Source organism: Balaenoptera acutorostrata, chromosome 11 (assembly GCF_949987535.1).
Source record: "Balaenoptera acutorostrata chromosome 11, mBalAcu1.1, whole genome shotgun sequence".
Classification (NCBI taxonomy): Eukaryota; Metazoa; Chordata; class Mammalia; order Artiodactyla; family Balaenopteridae; genus Balaenoptera; species Balaenoptera acutorostrata.
In genome coordinates, this window is record NC_080074.1 from 51,630,409 (window position 1) to 51,652,714 (window position 22,306).

A 22,306-nucleotide genomic window follows, 5' to 3' on the forward strand; every position below is an offset into this window, starting at 1 on the left:
GTCTCAGGGTTTTTCTTTTTCTTTTTTAGGAATTTTTGTTTTTAAATTTTATTGAAGTATAGTGGATTTACAATGTTGTGTTAATTTCTGATGTACAGCAAAGTGACTCAGTTATACATGTATATTCTTTTTCATATTCTTTTTCATTATGGTTTGTCACAAGATATTGAATATAGTTCCCTGTGCTATACAGTAGGACCTTGTTGTTTATCCATTCTATGTATAATAGTTTGCCTATGCTAATCCCAAACTCCCATTCCTTCCCTCCCCTACCTCCCCCTCCCCCTTGGCCACCACAAGTCTGTTCTTTATGTCTGTGAGTCTGTTTTTGTTTCATAGATATGTTGATTTGTATCGTATTTTAGGTTCCACGTATAAGTGATAGCATGTGGTATTTGTCTTTCTCTATCTGACTTACTGCACTTAGAATGATAATCTCTAGGTCCATCCATGTTGCTGCAAATGGCATTATTTCATTCTTTTTACAGCTAATATTCCATTGTACATATATACCACATCTTCTTTATCCATTTATCTGTCAATGGACATTTAGGTTACTTCCATGTCTTGGCTATTGTAATAGTGCTGCTATGAACATGGGGGTGCATGTATCTTTTCAAATTTCAGGGTTTTCCTTTGCTTACAGAGTGTTTCTTTCTTCTCACTCACGCAGCTGAACAAGACATATTTCTCATCCCTTGTTCAGCCGGGCTCCCAGACCAGACCATCTGATCACTCTAATCCTAGCATGGGAGCTCTGGTTTTTCATATCGAAATAGTTATTTAATGTAAGATACTAGCCAAAAGGATATCCTAAAAGTCATGCAAAAATAAAAGACCCTCCCCCAGCAATAGCTCATTAATTTGCTAAGCAAATTTTGAAACCTCTATTTCTCCAACTATTGGGTGGTAATGATAGTAATATTGCAAGTAAATTTCCTACTCCCCCCTAAAGAAAGTATTTAAACCTCCAAATACACATCCATAGCCTACAGGGGCTTTCCCAGGACCACGGATTGAACTGTTTGTTATTCTTCAGGCTCCCAGGCCATGCTTTGCACCAACCACATTTCATTGAAAGTATAGACATTTGTCTCTTAGACACTTAGAATGCAGAAAGGTAGAGGTTGTGATTATGGGTCTTGGAAATGCTAGCCCCTAGCACAGAGTCTGACAATAGCAGATGCTCACAAAATATTTTTGGACCAAAATGATCCACAAGTAGCTGTAAGAATGCAGTTAGCTTCTCTAGGAGAACATTGAAGATCAGAGTAATTTCAAAGTTAGCTGTGCTAGTTGCTTAGTTTCACTAGTAGAATCCAGGTTTCAATCATGTCAACAACTTAAAAAATGTGAGTACAACCACCTGCAAGTAAAAAGTTGCAGATTGGGAGCCTTCCCAAAGGAAAATTGCCTGGGTCTCTTGAGACAAGTGCAATTGTTGGATCTCCTGGCCAGTGCCTTTTGCTGGTCCTTTGGATTCTCAGATATAAATGTCCATCCCTCGAGCAGTCCTGCTCAGGAATCAGGGGAGTTTCACCGAGGTGAGTCACTTCCTGTTTCTGATGTCCTAAATATGGTTTCATCTTGATTTTTAGATGACTACGTAGGAACATGTCACTGATAGGTTTGACATTATTTGCTGTTTCATGACTCCCTACCTGACATGCACACAGTTTATAAAATGTCAGCCTAGCAGAGGATGTACTTTGATTTTCACATTGCTCAAATCTGATCTGACTTAAGATCTTCAGGATTTCTATGTAGAGTATGTGGATAGAGTTCAGGGTATCCATGAATTCCCCTGAAACTGTATACAAAATTTTTCTGGGAAGAGGCTTTCTTTAGATTCGCAAAGGAATCTGTGATTCCACAAGTGGTTGAATACTGCTGCTAATTGTTTTGTCTTCTATTCATAACAATCAAAATACAGCAGAAGATTGGCAACCTACATATCTGGAATTTTCCTATATCCAAATAATAATAATGCTGACAACCATAATACCGTGACTAACATATATATTGAACACTTACTATGTGGCAGGTACTATAATAAGTCCCTTATGAGAACTTTATCACTTAGTCTTCACAACACCCTAAAGGTAGGTACTTTTTTTTAACCATTTTTAAAAATTGAAGTATAGTTAATTTACAATGTTGTGTTGTTTCCAGGCCCTGCTCATCATGAATGTGGTGGTGTGGTGTGTGTGCTTATCTGGGCCAGGTGTGTGTGTGCCCACACACAGCATGTGCACAGGAATGTACATATCTCAGTGATTTCAGACGCCACCACACGGTTCTCTAGGAACCATACCCTTGACTCATATTCTAAAAACAAATTCTTATGCTTCGTCTAAAAGCAAGAGCAGAGAATGGTATATGAGAAGCAGTAAATATTTTATAGCAAAAATTATACAACTTTATTTGAAGATGTATATATGTATTTTTTTTAAGAATGTTTTTTAAATTTTATTTATTTATTTATTTATTTATGGCTGTGTTGGGTCTTCGTTTCTGTGCGAGGGCTTTCTCTAGTTGCGGCAAGCCGGGGCCACTCTTCATCGCGGTGCGCGGGCCTCTCACTATCGCGGCCTCTCTCGTTGCGGAGCACAGGCTCCAGACGCGCAGGCTCAGTAGTTGTGGCTCACGGGCCCAGTCGCTCCGCGGCATGTGGGATCCGCCCAGACCAGGGCTCGAACCCGTGTTCCCTGCATCGGCAGGCAGACTCTCAACCACTGCGCCACCAGGGAAGCCCAGAAGATGTATATTTTTATTGAAGTATAGTTGATTTACAATGTGTTAGTTTCAGGTGTACAGCAAAGTGATTCAGATATATATATATATATACACACACACACACACACACACACACACACACACACATTCTTTTTCAGATTCTTTTCCCTTATAGGTTATTACAAAATATTGAGTATAGTTCTCTGTGCTATACAGTAGGTCCTTGTCAGTTATCTATTTTATATATAGTAGTGTGTATATGTTAATGCCATCCTCCTAATTTATCCCTCCCCCCCATCCCCCCTGGTAACCATAGGTTTGTTTTCTGCATCTGTGACTATTGCTGTTCTGTAAATAAGTTCATTTCTACCATTTTTTTAGATTCCACGTATAAGTGATATCATATGATATTTGTCTTTGGCTTACTTCACTTAATATCATAATCTCTAGATTCATCCATATTGCTGCAAATGTCATTATTGCATTCTTTTTATGGCTGAGTAATATTCCATTGTGTGTGTATATATATATATATATATATATATATATATATATATATATATATACACATCTTCTTTATCCATCCATCTGCCAGTGGACATTTAGATTGTTGCCATGTCTAAGCTCTTGTAAATAGTGTTGCTGTAAACATTGGAGTGCACATATCTTTTCGAATTAGAGCTTTTTCTGAATATACGCCCAGGAGTGGATTGCTGGATCATATGGTAGTTCTATTTTTAGTTTTTTATTTTTTTTTATTTTTAGTTTTTTAAGGAACCTCCATAGTGGCTGCACCAATTTACATTCCCACCAACAGTGTAGGAGGGTTCCTTTTTCTTCACATAAGGGTAGGTACTTTTATTATCCTTGTTTCAGATAAAGAAAATAAGATGAAAAAAAATTAAATAACTTACAAGTTGTGACACTGGGAAACTTAATAGAAAATTTTGACAATTAAATTATTGATTTGGGAACAGTGGAAAACTGAAAGAATCCTAGTATTGCCATAATTTAAAAGCAGTGATATTTCTTCTAAATGACTCAAAAGACATAATATATCTGAGTCAATTACACCAAGAGTCCACATTTCTGCTTTATCTATTTTTTAAAATGCTGATCTATACATCGCATACTTTCAGGGGTCTCAGATTTTTGTGGCTGGTACTGCATATTTGTGTATCCTCTTTCTCTTGAGGTGATCTGAGAAACTTACAGATATTAATCCAGCCCTCCCGTCACTGTGGGAGATAAATACCTATCATAATTTTGTTTCACATGAATATTTGTGGGAGGTAATATTTATGTGCTGTACATCCCTGCCATGAATCTAACTTATGTTCAGATTCCCAGGGGATGAGAAAAATTCTGGTACATCCTTCATGTCACTATACAAAGGTGAAAAGTGCCAGAAGACCTTTCCCTGCTAGTCTGGGTGGCAAGAACTGAGACAGAAAACGCAGCCATTCATCACAGAAACCCAGCTTTGAGCCCGACAGCTTTGCTGAAGCAGGGGATGTTAGAAGGAACTTGAAATGAGTATTGGAAAAAGCATCTGTTTATTTCCTGAGGGGGATAAACATCCTAGTGGCACCACTAAAAGTAATTTACAGATAAGACTGCATTGTGAGCAATAATATTCTCTCCAAAAGGAATACACAGGAATAGCTATAGTATTCTGGTATGAGCCTCAATCGCCCTTATGAAGGCAATGGTAAAAAATAATCAACCAAAGAAGCTTAGAGAAATGACTCTGTCTGCTCCTGTTCCAATTCTGCCGATTTATCATTTTGCTTTGCCACCATCCAGCAAGAATTCTGTTTGCCACAAGCCGATGCACGTCTCCAGGTCATAATTCCCTGTGTTGGGACTGACGTGCCCATTCGTTCAGTAGCTCCCAGGAAGCGCCTACCACAGTGCCAGGTGCCATTCTAGGCACCGGAGATACAGGAGGGAACAGAACACTATCTCTGTCACTAGCGTTTGAAAATCTGTGACTTAACTGTGTAAAGTATTTTTACAATAAATATATCAATAGTGTTTTTAATACTCTTGGTATTATATTTATTTAATAAAATATACTATTTATTAATTTTTTTATTTTTTATTCAATAAAAAGTACTATTTTTATCAATAGTATTTCTATTTTACTGTTTATGATATACTTTTAAAAGTCTAGTGAATGGAACTTCAGCAAGTAAAGAGCTCCCAGGGTCTATTTTGCTGAATGTGCCAGTGGTGGTTGCTGTTACATGGCTTTTTTTTTTTTTTTTTTAATTTATTTTTTGGCCATGTTGGATCTTCTTTGCTGCGTGCAGGCTTTCTCTAGTTGTGGCGAGCAGGGGCTACTCTTCGTTGCGGTGTGCGGGCTTCTCATTGCGGTGGCTTCTCTTGTTGCAGAGCACGGGCTCTAGGGTGTGCAAGCTTCAGTAGTTGTGGCACACGGGCTCAGTAGTTGTGGCACACGGGCTCAGTAGTTGTGGCACACGGGCTTAGTTGCTCCACAGCATGTGGGATCTTCCTGGCCCAGGGATCGAACCCATGTTCCCTGCATTGGCAGGCAGATTCTTAACCACTGCGCCACCAGGGAAGTCCTGGTGATTGCTTTTAAAATGCGTTTTTTTCTTTTTGTGATATGGCTCTAAGGTGAGAGTCTTACAGACCCTTTGGGGTGTGACAAAAACTATTCTAAGACTGGGTTTTTCCCTGGTACTTAAATCTCATTTGGTTTCTCTCTAACTGGCATTATATCACGTGACTTTGCCCTCTCCAATCAGTCTCAACAACGCAAACTTCCTCTCTTTTCTGGATTCCCTTCCTCTCTTATCTAGATTCCTAGTCAGACAAGGTGGAAACCTTGAGATCCTCTTGTCCGTCCTAGTTCCTCACTCCCCACACACTAATTTGTCTCTAACTCAGGGAAGTTCTTCCTCGGTGTATCTGGAGTTCGTGCCATCCACATAGCTACCGATGGATTTCAGTTTTTCATGTGTTGCCTACCTGCCCCCCCCCAAGTCTATACTTCCCTCATTGCCTTGGCATCTGTCCACACTCCAATTCTTAGCCTCCCTTGCAGTTAGGTGTGGACGTGGAACAAGTGCTTGCCCTGGGGATGTGAACAGAAGCAGGCCAGTGGTGGCTTTTGAGAGCTTTTTCCCCTTCCCCCAGGGAAATGCAGACAAGATAAGGTCCTAAGGCAGAAGTTCCCAAACTTTCTCGGTTCACAGAGCCCTTGACGTCTCAGTAATTTTTTCACAGCACCTCTAGGTCAAGTGAAATATCAGTAGTTCCGCTTATTAAGTAGTTAGGTCCAAACAACGTAATACATATTATCTCCTAACCATTTAGTAGCCATTTGAAGAACTATAATACGTATAAATTTAAAGAATCACAAATACTTAGGAATGGTATGTGTGTGCTTGTTAGGCATTGCACAGTTTCTCAAACCTTCAAATCAAATGAGATACTGACAAACTCATTTCCTGTTCCTCATTGACTTTCACACAGAACTTCCCTTTTGTCATAGAAACCACCAAAAAACCCAGCTTTGGAAAGATGGGCCGTCAACAAAAGTGGGGTTGTGTGTTCTAACGTTGAACAAAACTGCTAGTAGGTGGTGGTGTGCCCAACTGATATCACATATGGCTGTAATTCCTTCAGATTTTTAAGATACTCCACCGTGCTCCCATGAGTTCACTTTGAAACCTTGAGGCACTTTGTGCACAGTTTGGGAACCAGATCCCTGGGGGATGACAGAGTCACAAAATGGAAAAGAGCAGAGATCCCTGAATCTGTGTGTGAAGGGGAGCGGGTTGCTGATTGGGAACACCCACCGCAGGCTTGTAAATATATGAGTGGAATAAGCTTCTGTTGTGGTTGAGCCATTGTTCGTTTTTGAATTTGTTGACACAACCTAGCCTAACTTAATTAATACCTTATAGTACTGCAGTGACCTTCTAGTGGTTCTCCTTGATCCAAATCTAATGCCTTCCTCCCTAACAGTTCATGTCATCATTACCAAATCTACTGCTTTACGCTAATAACAGGCTAAAACTTTTCTAAAACTCAAAGCTGAGCACTTCCTTTGTTTGCTTCCCAGCCTGATTTCCACCACCAATCTTTCCTCATGCACTAAGCCCTAAATCAGTGTCTCTCAATCTTGACTACATATAAGAATCACCTGGGGAGGTTTAAAAAATACCAACGCCCAGTTCCCCACCTGCAAGGATTATCATCTGATTGAAATGGACCAGTTCCTTGAAGAGCAACAAACTACCACAACTCACTGAACTTGAAATAGTTCATTTGAATAGCCCTGTAACTATTAAGGGAAATGAATTTGTAATTTAAAAACTCCAAAAAGAAGAAATGTCCAGACCCAGATGGCTTCACTGAAAATTGCACAAATATTTTAAAAAGAATAAACACCAACTCTACGCAATCTCTTCCAGAAAATAGAAGAGGAAAGGATGTGTTTCTCAATTCATTTTATGAAGCTAGTATTATTACCCTGATACCCAAACCGAAGAAAGAAAAAAAGAAAACTACAGATGATATCCCTCATGCATATAGATGCAAAAAAAGTCCTTAACAAAATATTAGCAAATAAAATTCAGCAATATATGAAAAGAATTATATACCATAAGCAAGTGGAGTTTATTTCAGGAATGCAAGATTGGATCAATATTAGAAGATCAATCAATGTAATCCACTACATTTTCAGACTAAAGAAGAAAAATCACATCATTATAGGCAAAATTCAAACTCATGATAAAAACTCTCAGAAAAATAGGAATAGAGGGGAATTTCCTCAAATTGATAATCTACAAAAAACCTACAGGTAACATAATACCTGATGAAATACTGAATGCTTTTCCCCTAAGATAGGGAACAAGGCAAGGATATCCATTCTCACCACTCTTATTCAACATAGTACTGGAAGTTCTAGCCTGTGCTTTAGGCAAGAAAGGGAAATAAAAGGCATATAGGTTGGAAACAAATAAAAACTGTCCTTTCTTGCAGATGACATGATTGTCTACATAGAAAACCCTAAGGAATCTACCAAAAAAAAAAAAACTTCCTAGAACTGTTAAGTGAGTTCAGTGAGGCCACAATATATGAGGCAAATATACAGAAATCAATTGTATCTCTGTATACTGGCAATGGACACGTGTACATCAAAATTAATAATACAGTACCATTTGCAGTTCTCCCAAAAATGAAATACTTTGGTGTAAAACCAGCAAAACATGTATGGGGCTTGTATGCTGAAAACTACAAAATGCTAATGAAAGAAATCAAAGAAGTTTCTATGTAATTTGAAGAGATATATTATGTTTATGGATTGGAAGACAACATAGTAAAGATGTCTATTCTTTCCAAATTGACATACAGCTTTAATCCAAATCCTATCAAAATACCCACAAAAGTTTCTATAGATATAGACAAGATTATTCTAATATTTATATGGAAAGGCAAAGGAACGAAAAGAGCTGAAACAATTAAAAAATTTAAAAAACAATGAAATAGGAGGAATCAGCCTACCCAGTTTCAAGACTTATTATATAGATATAGTAATGAAGACTGCATGATATCTGTGAAGGGAGAGATACATCAGTAGAACAGAATAGAGAACCCAGAAACAGACTGATTTTTGACAAGATGCAAAAGCAATTCAGTGGAGAAAAGACAGCCTATTCAACAAATAGTGCTGGAGCAGTTGGACACCCATCCCCCTCTTCCCCCCCAAAAATTATATGAAACTTGACTAAGTCTCACACCTTATGTAAAAAATTAACTTAAAATGGATAACAGACTCAATTGTAAACCATAATATTATAGAACTTTTCGAAACTGTAGAAGAAACATGGGAGAAAATTTCCAGGATCTAAGGCTCAGCAAAGAGTTCTTAGACTTGACAACAGCATAATCCATAAAAAGAGAGATTGATCAATTGGACTTAAATGTTCGCTCTGTAGAAGACCTTGTTAGGAAGATGAAAAGAAAATCTACAGACTGGGAGAAAATATTTGCAAACCACATATTCAGACAGGGGACTAGTATCTAGAATATATAAGGAGTCAAAACTCAACAGTAAAAAAGCAAACAATCTAATTAGAAAATGGGTAGAAGACATGAAAAGACATTTCACCAAAGAGGGTTTGCAAATGACAAATAAGTACACACAAAAAAATGTTAAACATTTCCCATTAGAGAAATGGCTCGAAGTACCCAAGAATTAAAACCATAATTAGATATCACTAACACACATATCAGTATGGCTAAAATAAAAACAATGACAGTCAAGTACTGGCAAGGATGCAGAGAAACTGGATCATTCACCCGCTGGTGGGAATGTAAAATGGTACCGCTACCTTGGAAAACAATTTGACAGTTTATTAGAAAACTAAATATGCAACTACTGTATGACCTAGCACTTGTACTCCTGGGCATTTATCCCTGATAAATGAATACTTATGTTCACACAAAAACTTATTCATGAATGTTTATCGCAACTTTATTCGTAATAGGCCCAAACTGAAAACAACCAAAATGTCCTTCAACAGGTAAATGGTGACACGAACTTTTGTATATCTATACCATGGAATACCACTCAGCAAGGAAAAGGAACTCTTGCCACACACAACTTAGATGAATCACCAGAAAATTATCCTGAGTGTAAAGAGTCAACCATAAAGCTTTCACACTGTGTGATTGCATTTATTTACCATTCTTAAAATGACAAAGTTATAAACACAGAGAATGGGGTAAGGTTTGCCCAGAGTTTGAAGAAGGGGTTGGGGCAGGAGGGTAGTGGGTGATTTATAAAGGATAACACGAGGGATCCTTGTGATGATGGAAATGTTCTGTATCTTGACTGCATCAAGGTCAATATCCTACTCGTGCTATTGTATTATAGTTCTGCAAAACGTTACCACAGGGGAAAAAACAAGGTAAAGGGAACTAGGGGGTCTCTCTGTATTATCTCTTAACTGCATGGGAATCTTACAGTTAAGATTCAATTAAGTTATCTCACAAGTAAAAGTTGCATTAAAAAAATTGCCCATCGATTGGGGGTGGTATTCTGATCGACTTGGTCTGGGCTGGGCTCACACATTGGTATTTTCAAAGCTCCCCAGGTGATTCTAACATGCAGCCAGAATTGAGAAAGTGCAAATTGAACTGATGGACTTGCACTCCCCAGAACCTATGTAATCGTCTACCATTTATTGTTCCTCTGCCTTTAACACCTCCCCGCTCTGTTTGCTGAGCTGAGGCCTTCTTTATGACCTAGCTCAGGAATAAGTCCTCTGAGGAACTGTCCAGAGCACGACTTGCCCAGTCTGATGACGGATCCTCCCAGGTTGCACCATGGTGGCCCTTTCTTTACTCTGGTCATAGCTCTTATCACTCTTTGTTGTAATCGTCACTTTTTGTCTGTCTCCCCGCTTTCAGCAACTGTTGTTACAATTGTTCACTTTGTAATTCCCTGATCATTTAGCCCCTGAATTTTAGGGACCTTCCAAAAATTACAGGTAACTCCCCTTTCCTGCTCTAAGCCTAATTATGCTTTTAAAATAATCAGTGAGGCAAGAACTTCTAGATACCAAAAGTTTCACAGAACCAAATAAGGTTATTATGCTGTACCTTTATTCTATGCAAAACATTACAATCTTAGTATTACAAAGCACTAAGATGTTCTAATATGGGTTCTGAATACCCTATGCCTATGATACGTGTTTTCTTTTCATTCTTTCTTGCTTTTGTACATCTAAATAGATCCGGACTCTGACCAATGTTTGGGAGGCAGACACAGAGGCTTTGCCAGCCTCCCCACTCCAGGCCCCTGCTTCCGGGGTGTCTGGTTAATTTTTTAATCTCTCTCAGGGTGGTGTAACATCCAGTCATCGTCCGTCACCTCATGCAGGTAGGCTTCCTGGGAAGGCTCTTCCTGTTTTTTCATAGCAACATTAAACTGCCAGCTGGTAGACCTTAGGAATATAATTTTTCACAGAATCTTTGCAAGGATACATGTTCCATTTTTGCAATAATATAAAATATAGCTGTGCCCTCCAAATCCTAGTGGCATTTTTTACTGATATTGTGAATTTTGTAGATTAATTTAGGGAGAATTGTCATATTTTTACACTGGGCTATGAGCCCACTGGAATATCAGTTCCTAGATGACAGGGATTTTCTCTGTTTGGTTGAGTTCTATCTCCAAAGCCTAGAACAGTGCCTGGCCCATAGTAAGTGCTCAGTTTTTATTGAATGAATGAATGGGATGCCTTTTCATTTGTTCTGGTTTTATATCCCTCAGAAGTGTTTTAAAGTTTTCTTCGTAGAGATCTTATATATTTTTCATTAATTTTTTTTCTTAGGGATTTTAGTTTTTAGCTACTGTAAATGGGTTTTTTTTCTTCTGTGATTAACTTCTAACTAGTTGTTGTTTGTTTATAAAAGGCTATGGTTTTCTTCATATTAATTTTTTAACCATCTATGTTATGGAATTTTCTTATTTGTTTGCAAGAATTTTTCATACTTCTCTTGGTTTTGCCGGGTATCATTGTTACTTTTCTTAAAACTTTCTGGAGTTCAGGAATTAAGAGGAATGAATTTCAAGCCCAAAGAAAAACAGCAGACAACTAAATCTCATTCTATCAGTGAGATTCTTGTTGGTTGAGTGTGTGCCGGTACAGAGGTAACCTGCAATTTCTTTTCTAAGATAATTAAATATGGTGGTTAAGGAAACCGTCAGATCCAGAACCGTCTCATTCCTTGCCAGTTGGGTATCATCTGTTCCCTGCGCTGCTTGCTAATTTGGAGAGGCTGCAGTCTTTACTACAGAATCCTCTTCATTTGGGGAGGGATATTTGTAATTTAAATCACAAAGGAAGAAACTGTCAATGTATATTGATTTGCCCAAGTTCCACTGTTTCACTGCGAGCTTTTTTCAGTAAGCCTTGATATACAAGCGAACTTAGGCGAATGAATGCATCTGTCTTCATTTCTGCTTGCCGTTAGATCATTATGCAAGCATTAAACACCAAAAAAGACATAAAATGAGTGATCAGTCTAGAGGAGAGTGCAGGTTAGCAGAAAGCCAACGCCAGAAACTTGTTCCTCCCTCTCCAAACTGCTTCTTTTCTCCTTTCTTCAGAAATGCCCATAAATGATTTAGTCAGTCCTTCAGGGACTAGAGATGCTTATTGGCAGTTAACATTCTTGTGATTCAGCACATTTTCTTGCAACAGTATTCTATCTTTACTCCTGAGATTTGCCTAATTTAGATTCCGCCATAGGTCTGTTCTTCTCCACTAATCCTGATTGATAAGTACGGACAGATTAGACAGAAGATGAAATTGTGAAATAGATGTTGCATTTGGAAGAGCAAGTTTTCATTTTACATTGTTGCCAGGACCATCTCCTCTGTGGCCGCCTTCCCCACCACCAACACTGTGGCATGGTGCTCTGTGACTCATTTGCCTCTGTGACTGGGCTTTAAGCATCTCTGACTTCTTCCGTCTTTGAGTTTCATTGTCTGACTCATAGTAAGCACTCAATAAATGCTTGAATCAATGTATACACAAATTACTCAGTTAACTGGTACATTAATATTTTCTTTCTTTCGTGTTTTTAAACTAGCTCTTGGGGAAAGATTTGAAATATTTTTAAACAAGAGGGTAACTGACTATTACCAGTTTAAAAAGTAGCCCAGATGGATTTGTATTTTAACAGAGATCAAATAAAACTAATTGAATTTAGCTTTTCTAGCTTTTCAGGATTTAGCCAGAGACCTGGGAAGGGCCTGGTTCCTTCTGGAGGAAACTGCCTTATCCACGTCCCATAAGGCTGCACTTATGTCCTGGTATCCCATTTTATTCAGGAAGCACACTCCTGAAAACCAGAGTACAAATGAAATTCTTACTAATTGAAACTTATATCTCACTTGTCTGTTACTACTATTTTATAGTTGCTTCTTTGTGCATTTCTGATTGACCTTTAAGACAGGCCCTTAAAAACCCATGCTCCCAACTCCTTAAGTAAAGCTCTATAATCAAGTGCCTAAACATACAGGGTCAATCTACATATTTAAAGAAAATGCAAATAATTTGTTGGGTAAAATTGTTGTATACATTATGTCTCTGTAATATGGAAAGTCATCATCCATAACGTAATTTTCATTCCTTTAGTTATTAAGCTTATTTTTAAAATAATTTATACCTAGCCTTCTGCCAAGGAGGACTGATAGGGGTTGTTTGTTAAATTGACCTCTTCAACTATCAGTTGGGCCTATGTATGTCCTTATGGGATATATAGAGGGTTGTTCTGTTCTGTGTTAAGAGACCTTAGGTAAAATGCACACTGTGGTGGACTTTTGTTACAAATGTTCCTGGTGAATGATGTAAAGGGCCCTGTGCTTTTATGTACTTGACAAGAATTTTGCTTCTTGAATGTCTATCTTTATTTGGTCTCTCATTCAAAATTTAGTAAATGAAGCTGACATCACTCACACTCACTGACTCTTCCTTGGCTTTTTTTTTTTTAATTTTTAATTTTTTTTTATTTTTGGCTGTGGGTCTTCGTTTCTGTGCGAGGGCTTTCTCTAGTTACGGCGAGCGGGGGCCACTCTTCATCGCGGTGCACGGGCCTCTCACTGTCGCGGCCTCTCTTGTTGCGGAGCACAAGCTCCAGACGCACAGGCTCAGTAGTTGTGGCTCACGGGCCCAGTTGCTCCGCGGCATGTGGGATCTTCCCAGATCAGGGCTCGAACCCGTGTCCCCTGCATTGGCAGGCAGATTCTCAACCACTGCGCCACCAGGGAAGCCCCCCCTTGGCTTCTATTTTAAAGAGCAGTAACAACTCGTGTATACAGTGTCATGAAACTGCCATGAAAAAGGAAGTATGCAGGGCTGCTAAGGTCACAGGATCTGGCAATCTTGAAAGTCCTGCCTAGACTGACATTAATACATCGAAATCAGTGGCCTGTCCCTGTTGCCTTCTTTCCCCAAGTACTCTGTTCTCCTCACTAGATCAGAGGAGAGATTATTTCTTCCCCTAACATGATTTGATGTTTTTATCAGCTAATGGGATAGTAGACCAGCAGCAACAATTTAAAAACCTTTATGATAAGCATTCATAAATTTTGAAATTATAATTAACTCTGTCATGTGTAATAAAGGAAAGGGCAGAGGTGTGTAAGTAATCTTTTTGGTTTTTTGACTTTGAAAAAGAAAGTCTCTTCTTGAATTTTAATATGAGTGTCTCTGATGTCCTAGACGTTCATAACCCCTGAAATTCATAACCTGATTCAAGAGGAGTTGGAAAACTGTCCAGTTTCCCCATCCCTACCCAGAAAGTGTATGCAGAGAGGGGGATAACATAACAGAGAATTTTAAAACAATGTTTATCATAGTTAGCCTCTGGATAGGTAAATACTGACGCATTTTTATTTCTGAAAGCAAGGATAGTCTTAAAGTTTTCTTTCCGTAGTGCCTAAAATCAAAGGATGTGGGTTCCCTCTTGGTGCGTATACATTATCCCCACAAGATCAGTGAGATTTAAAAATTTCAAAAGTAGAGAATGAGGGGTTAACAGAAGTTCCCTGGGGATTCTGAGGACCAATCCTGCTTTAACATACCGTGACACATTTTGTAAGAAATGATGTACGTCACAACATGAAGCTATTGTACTTTGTTTTCTGAAAGACAAAAAAAGAAGAAAAAGTCAATAATATTTTTCTTGAACCTGTAGAAAGCTCTTCTCTTGTGTCACTTGTCTTCCTCAGCAAAAATATATGGGGAACTTGGAGTCTGCACTATATGCTTTTGTATCATTATTTAAAATTCCATTCTAGCCCCTTGTCTTACGACTCTCAATTGTTCCCTTTGGAATTACAAGGAAAGACACCACAGAAAGTCACTTCAGAATGACAGAAAACAAAGGGCGAATATTATCCTTGTACATAAGCCATGTCAGACTATTGTGACTCTAGAGCGAACTACCCCACTGGTACCCATTTTAATAACCTGTAATGGAATATCTGCTCCACTTTATCTGTATGCTCATCTTTATGAGATACCCTGCAAATTGCAATGGAAAAGAGGCCACAGATCTTTTCCCACAAAAGAAAAAGTGCAGAGTTTATGGGGATGAGTCACTTCACCACCCACAAAAACAACCCCTTGTGCTTCTACTGTCATTTACTAAAGCAGATGCTTTTCTTTTAACAGAGGAGTTCAAGGGCTCCACCGTGGTTGAACTGATGAAGAAGGAAGGCACTACCCTCGGGCTGACGGTCTCGGGTGGAATTGACAAGGACGGCAAGCCGAGAGTATCTAATCTGCGGCAGGGAGGAATTGCTGCTAGGTAACTGCATTGTGTGGAAATGTAGAAAAAGAAATGCACGATGTAATTAATTCAAAAGTTAAAGCTACATCACAAAAGGTCACTAGTAAACAAACGACACTGCCCTCTGCCGGGCAGAAGCATAGGGGGGCACGTTGCAGAAGCATGGCTTTTCTGGCCTGTGCCAGAATCACCAGGGAGCTCTCGTGTCTTCTCAGGAGCCCCCAGGCTCTCCTAAGATTTTAATTTTAAAGTGTCTGTATGGATCTAGTCCTCAGATTGCCACTGAACAGCAGACAGGCTGCAGTGGGAGTGAGATGGTCCGGTCATCTAACGGGGAACAGATGACGCATATGCTGTGGATGAGGGGAAACTGCCACAGAGGGATATGACAAGCCTAGAAAAGGAGGGAGGCCCAACTCCAAGTTTCTAAGTAACAATTTTGCTTCTCCTGCATATTCTCAACTTTTCTACTTGTGAGATTTTCCTTTCATTAAGACAAAGAGGTGGTTTCCAAAAGGACAGAAGGCTTGGTTGAGGAGGTCTCATTTTATCCTTGTTCTGATGAACTGCAGATGGTACTGCGTCTTGCTGACAGCAGAATGTCCTGGGTGCTGGGCAGCGGTACATTTGCTTTGCAGGCAAATTCTAAATCTACCTCAGAAAGAGGGGGTGGAATGCCCAGGTTTCATTCAAAGTGAGGTCAATGTCCCTTAAATCCTGGACACCAATATTTGTGTCCACATAAGCACAAATTAAGTTTTAGAGTTCTTAACTTATAAAGTGTCACCTGAAATAGTGATTACTTTCGATGATCAACCTGTTGGTACAGTTTATAAGCTCAATCCAATTGATTGCTCCATGATCTGGGGAATTGTTTGTAAAACAGGCTCATGTCAACACAAGCACCTTAGTCTCCTTCCTTCGGGTTTTTTTTTTTTTTTTGCATTTTTTTTTTTTTTGATTGAAGGACAGTTGATTTATAATGTTGTGTTAACTTCTGCTGTACAGCAAAGTGATTCAGTTATACATATATACATTCTTTTTATGTTCTTTTCCTTTATGATTTTTAAGAGATTTCTTTCCACACCATAGCCTCCTTTAACTTTTAACAGTCGTGGCCAATCCATGATGCTAGGACTTCCTATGTCTCCAGGGCTTCTGCATATGTAGCCCCTAAAGCAAGTGTGGTTGGCAGGGGAGAGGGTAAGAATGTGGTTTTCACATGTATTGATGCTATAATTAAATGTAGCGCTGTGCCAGTTATGTTGAGTATTATCGATCACCAAATATTTATTATTTAAGCCACTACCATTTAACAGGTAGTAAACCAAAATAAGTAAAGATAAGATCCGTGCCCTAGGGGGGTTTATGATTGTTGGGGGAAATAAGGCATAAAAAACATGAAAAGTTTGGGAGCAATAATCGCATTGCATAATAGTAAAAAGCAACAACATAAGAGTTGTCACAGAGCATTAGGCAATTAAGTTGCCAAATAAGTGTCAGTCAGTAAACCTGAGTTAAGAGTGACAACACGTACTGCTGGCTAGAGCGGATTACGGAGGCTTCGAAGGAGGAATGATTGGAGCTGGACTTATGTAAAACAAATGAACTTGGTATTTTTATTTGGGGAGAAAATATTATTGAATTAAGTCCTATCATAGTTCTTGCTGCCTGCTCTTGGTTTAAAAGTAGAGTTTGACTAAAAGCCCCAGAGTAGCCAAGGTTCTATTATGATGGTGAAGAGAGGATAATGTTACTGAAAGCCAGTACTTTCGTTGTACTTCCTTCTTCACCAATACTTTTTTTATTAGTCCCACTATAAGCAATAAATAGCAAAATAAGCTCACCCTCTGGTTGGCCCTGGACACACTCCCAGTGAAGATACCAAAAGTGGTGAAATGTCCAAAAGGCAGGCAGCAAAAATGAGAGGGAATGAGAAGAAAGGGAAAATTCTAGTGTGTCCAGGATCTGGATAATCTGCCCCAAGAGCGCCATCTCCTTATGGGCAGAGCAACTAAAAATAACTTTCTCTTTATTTTGTTTTACGGTGCTCCTTAAAATTAAAAGAGGTAGAGGGTTAGGAAGAAATTGGAGACAGCAGCAGACCCAGTACCGGGCTTCCGAAGTGTGCAGTCAGCATGAGAAGAGGGGTCCACTGAGTCTCTCACCCACCCTCAGCTGCGCACCCGCTCCGAGGAACCAGCCACATCCTAGGAGCCAGGACTCCAGCTGCGTCGGCATTCTGGGCTTGCACGCTTACCCATGATGGGGAAGAGGGAAATATGGTCAGACTGGCCTGCGGAAAGGAGGGGTCCACTGAGGTGACATTCTCTGTTTTGCAGAAGTGATCAGCTGGATGTGGGTGACTATATCAAAGCAGTGAATGGCATCAACCTGGCCAAATTCCGCCACGATGAGATCATCAGCTTGCTGAAGAATGTCGGGGAAAGAGTGGTTCTTGAAGTTGAGTATGAGCTGCCGCCAGTCTGTAAGTCATCACAAGCCAGGGGCAGAACAGCTGCACCACGTTTTGGCCTAAAACTATTGGTTCCTATCTTTTTCTCTTTTGCCATCATTGTCTTATTACAGGAATGGTAGAGTATAGTTTCTTAATATTTAAAACTTATTTGAATTGCTATAGCCTACTCAGGAAGAATGTAAAAGAGCATAAATAATGATGAAATTGTCTAGGACTCATGTTTCATTAAGGCCATCTGTGAACATCATAATTGGACTTAAGCTATTTTAATAAACTGTCTACATATTTATAAATTCTGTGCAAAAAGTTCTATCCAGGCTTTGTACTTAGTGACTGAGTTTAGGAAAAACATGTTTAACATGATTTCTATTGATTCTTGTGTAGTTATGTTCATTTCTGAAGCATGAAAATAGAATCAGAACACATTGTTAAGTAATAATAATAGACATAATAAAAGCGCAGCCAACATATTTTGAGAGCTTACTAAATGTCCACCATTATAAGGAGCCCCTTTTATTGGTACACTTAAATCCTCACCGCAAAGAAAGTCAGCATAGCAGAGCTGAACTTTGATGTCAAATAGCCAGTTAAATCCCAGCTCCAACTTTTACTAGCTACATGCCTTTGAGAAAGTTACTTAAGCTTCTTGTATTTCAGTTTGCACATCTGAAAAATGGGGATGATATTAGTAATCTATGATATTACTCACAGATCTGTTATGAGGATTAAATGAGTTAGTATTTGTATAGCATTTAGGACAGTGCCCGACACTATAAAATTTTTTGTTAAATAATAAATATATAAATCAATCAAAACTGTAAGATAGGCATTATTTTCATTATTATTCTCATTTTACAGAGACTTAAGTTAAATATCTTTCCCAAATTAATAGGCATCAAAGTTGGCTCTTTGCTCTTCTGTACTACTGAGAACTCAGACTGATTATTACTAACCGATAATAATTCATTTGTTTAGCAATGACTTATTGGCATTACTATGTTCCAGTCCCCACAAAGTACATTGGTGGAATTTATATTCTAGCAGGAGAAGACAGATATTAAAATAAAACCACAGTAAATAAGTTAATTACAATTGACCCTTGAACAACAAGGCGGTTAGGAGTGCCAGTCCTCCGCACAGTTGAAAATCAATGCATAACTTATAGTTGGCCCTCAATATACGTGGTTCCTCCAAAACCAAGGTCCTTCCATATCTGCAGATTCAACCAACCAGGTATAGTGCAGAACTGTGGTGTTTACTATGGAAAAAAATCCACATATACATGGACCCATGCAGGTCAAACCCATGTTGTTCAAGGGTCAGCTGTATGTTGTATGAATGTTATGGGTCATGAATGCTGTGGGAAAAAGAAAATAAAGCAAGGAGGGGGGTTGGGAGTGCTGGGCTGGGGATGGGATTGCAATTTTAAATAGAGAGGTTAGGAACAGCTTCATTGAGAAAGCGACATTACTCAGCGACTTGAAGGAGGTGAGGAAGTTAGCTGTATGGATTTCTGGGGGAAAAGAGTTCCAGAAAGAAGGAAAAGCCAGTGCTAAGATCAAAAGCAGGAACATATCTGACATTGTTCCAGAAACATTAAGAAGGGCGGTGTGCTGGAGCAGAGTAAGCATGCAGAGAAGTGGGGGGAGGTGGTCTGAAGTGTAGAGGATAGGAGCGTCTGTGTAGGCCATTGGAGGGGCCTTAAGTTTTGCTCTGAATGATGCAGGAAGGCATTGTATGATTTGGGGCAGAGGTGTGACATGATCTGATGTATGTTTTCAAAGGCTCCTCTAGCTGCTGTGTTGAGCATAGACTGCAGGGACAAGGGTAGAAGTTTGGAGGACTATTGCAGTGATTCAGATAAAAGATGGTGGTAGAGATGGTGACAAGCACTCATACTCCTCATCTATTTTGAAGATAGAGTCAACAGGATTTCCTGATGGATTTAATGTGGGTTGTGCAGAAAGAGAGGAGTCAAGGCCCACAGGAGGTTTTGAGTCTGAGTAATGGGAAGGATGGAGTTGCCATTAACGGGGGTGGGTAAGCATGAAGGCAGAGCTGACTTGCGAGGAGAGGATCAGTAGTTTGTTGTTTGAAAGGCTACAGTTAAGGGGCCTATTTGCCATGCTGAGAGGAAATGTCAAGATGAGAGCTGGAGATACGGTTTGGCGTTTGGGAGAAAGATCTGGACTAGAAATGTAAATTTAAGAGTAATGGGACTATAGATGGTGTTTGAAGCTTGGGAACCAGATGACAGCACTCAGAGAGTGAGTGTACATACCAATCATGAGTTCTTATTCTTTTTTTTTTTTTTTTTTTATTTATATTTTTGGCTGTGTTGGATCTTCATTTCTGTGCGAGGGCTTTCTCTAGTTGCAGCAAACGGGGGCCACTCTTCATCGCGGTGCGCGGGCCTCTCACTATCGCGGCCTTTCGTTGCGGAGCACAGGCTCCAGACGCGCAGGCTCAGTAGTTGTGGCTCATGGGCCTAGTTGCTCCGCGGCATGTAGGATCCTCCCAGACCAGGGCTCGAACCCATGTCCCCTGCATTGGCAGGCAGATTCTCAACCACTGCGCCACCAGGGAAGCCCATGAGTTCTTATTCTTAACATAAAATCTAACACTGAAAATCTAATGGTGATTTTACAACAAAATCCATTGGAATCTGTGTTCTAAAACCTTGCTACAATGTTTTTCATTTTCATTAAGAGCAGGCAGTGAAATAGAATGTTGAGAGCCTGAGCTGTGTCACTAGTTAAATGTCAGTTTTGTCCCTTTCTAGCTTTGTGACTGGGCATTTTATTTAAGTTCTCTGAGCTGTAGGTTTCTCAGCTATAAAACAACTATAATGGATGGAGAATTTCTGTAAGAATTCAAGGCTATAATCCTGTAAAGTATTTAGCTCATAAGCACATACTCACTAAGCCATAGTGCATCTTAGCCATTATTACCATTATTATTATTATTATTACTACTACTACTACACTGAAAGTACTGTGTTTTCTTGAACTTAAAGTCAGTTTGCTTTGAAATCACTATCTTAAACCACTGCTAAGGAGTTAAGAGGAGTCAAATATCTAGAGCTAATGCTCTTTGATTAAGCATCTGTATTCTAGTGGGTGGATGAATATCAATAAAACACAACCTCTTCCTAAGAGGAACTCTTAGTATAGCTCTCAGGGTGACGCCAGTAGTGGAGATTTGCTGAGTGTTATCCAGCAAATCCAGATAATCCAGAGCTGGGGATTTCGGGGTAGATTTGAAGGAGTTTATGTAGGTCCAGTAGGAAGACGAACACTCCAGGCACAGGATATGGCAAGGAGGTAAGAAAGATAGTCCAGTATGTAGGTTGAACTGCAAACAGTTTGGAGTTGCTGGAACACAAAGGGAAAGAGAGGGCCTGGAGAGGGATGAGGTCAGTGAGGTAAACAGGAACCAAGTGAAGGAGGGCCTTATAAGCCATGTGGGGAGAGTGTGGGTGGTGTCAAGTGGGCAATAAGGAGCCTTTAAAAGCTTTTAAGGCCAAGGAACAGCATCATCAGATCAGGGTTTTTAGACTTATTTTAAGAGGTCCAATGGAGAACAGATCAGAGGCTATAAGCCCCAAGGCTGTTATAATTTCCCAAAAGAGAGGTAATATCCTGAATAACTATAGCATTAGTAGGGTTAAAGAGGAGAGGGTGGGCATCAGAAATATTCAGGGGTTGGTGATTATACCAGCTTTTCCTCCCTCACACAGTAAAGCTGATGGAAAAAGAGAAAATATTTTTAAACACAAAAGTGTGAATTTTGTGGTAGAAATCAGATAGAAGAGGTCTATTCGCCAAGGATTATCTCTGTCTCCTTCTATTATGTTAGATAAATTGATCAGATCTGTGAGTTCAGGGAGGTTGAAGGGATTAATAAGCTTCCCTTTCACTGAGCTTAGACAGCCAGAGCAGGAGCAAGCCAGCAGCAGTGAGGGCCCGGGAGGAGAGCTGCCTGATGAAAGGTAGGCCACCCGAGGCCAAGACTGTAACTCTCTCAACAGTCACAGCAATCTGAGGCTCAGCCAATCCCAGAGTCCAGAAAGAATTGGAAGAAGGTGTGTGTGTGTGTGTGTGTGTGTGTGTGTGTGTGTGTGTGAGAGAGAGAGAGAGAGAGAGAGAGAGAGAGAGAGAGAAAGAGAGAGAGAATGGTACAGAGACAGAGATCTGATAGAAGAAAAATGGAACTTTGACCTTGGGCAAGCCACTTACCTTTTCTGAGATTCAGTTTCTTAGTGAAAATGGAATAGTCGATCTTCATGAGCTCTAAAGTTCTTTCTGACTCTAAAATTATGTGGTGTTTTGAGACCGTATTTAGAGAGAATGTTACCAGGCTGTATCTTGAGTATTAATGTGTTCAAAGTTGGTCTAGAGGAGTGCCTTCAAATTTTTTGGTCGCATAACCCCTAAAGAATTTTGAAATATTACATAATTCTCATCCAATTTTTAACACCTAAAATTCTTTATGATAAACTACAGTAGTTGGATAGGATATAATTTTTAGCATGATGTTTATTTTATACATCTTTGAATACCATTTCCATTCAAACCTTGGAGCTACAGATTTACCACATTTGTTTTATGGGAAACGTCTGCCACAGAGTCTTATTGTCAAAGGCGGTCCTCACCGTTAAACCATCAGCTAAATCAGACTAGCTTTTTATTGGAAGGAATGCTTCCTTAATTCAAATAAATGTGTTAAAGCATGTCCCTGTGA

The 22,306-nt window shown here is 39.5% G+C and overlaps 1 protein-coding gene across 3 annotated transcripts in view; it reads left to right on the forward strand.

Moving 5' to 3' along the window:
• GRIP1 (glutamate receptor interacting protein 1) overlaps positions 1–22,306 on the forward strand; it is a 736,800-nt gene that overhangs the window by 539,372 nt on the left and 175,122 nt on the right. For all 3 annotated transcript variants that reach the window (XM_057557420.1, XM_057557421.1, XM_057557422.1), the window contains exons 3-4: positions 14,967–15,102; positions 17,427–17,572. In XM_057557420.1, coding sequence (XP_057413403.1) covers positions 14,967–15,102; positions 17,427–17,572 — 282 coding nt within the window. The remainder of the gene's footprint in view (positions 1–14,966; positions 15,103–17,426; positions 17,573–22,306) is intronic.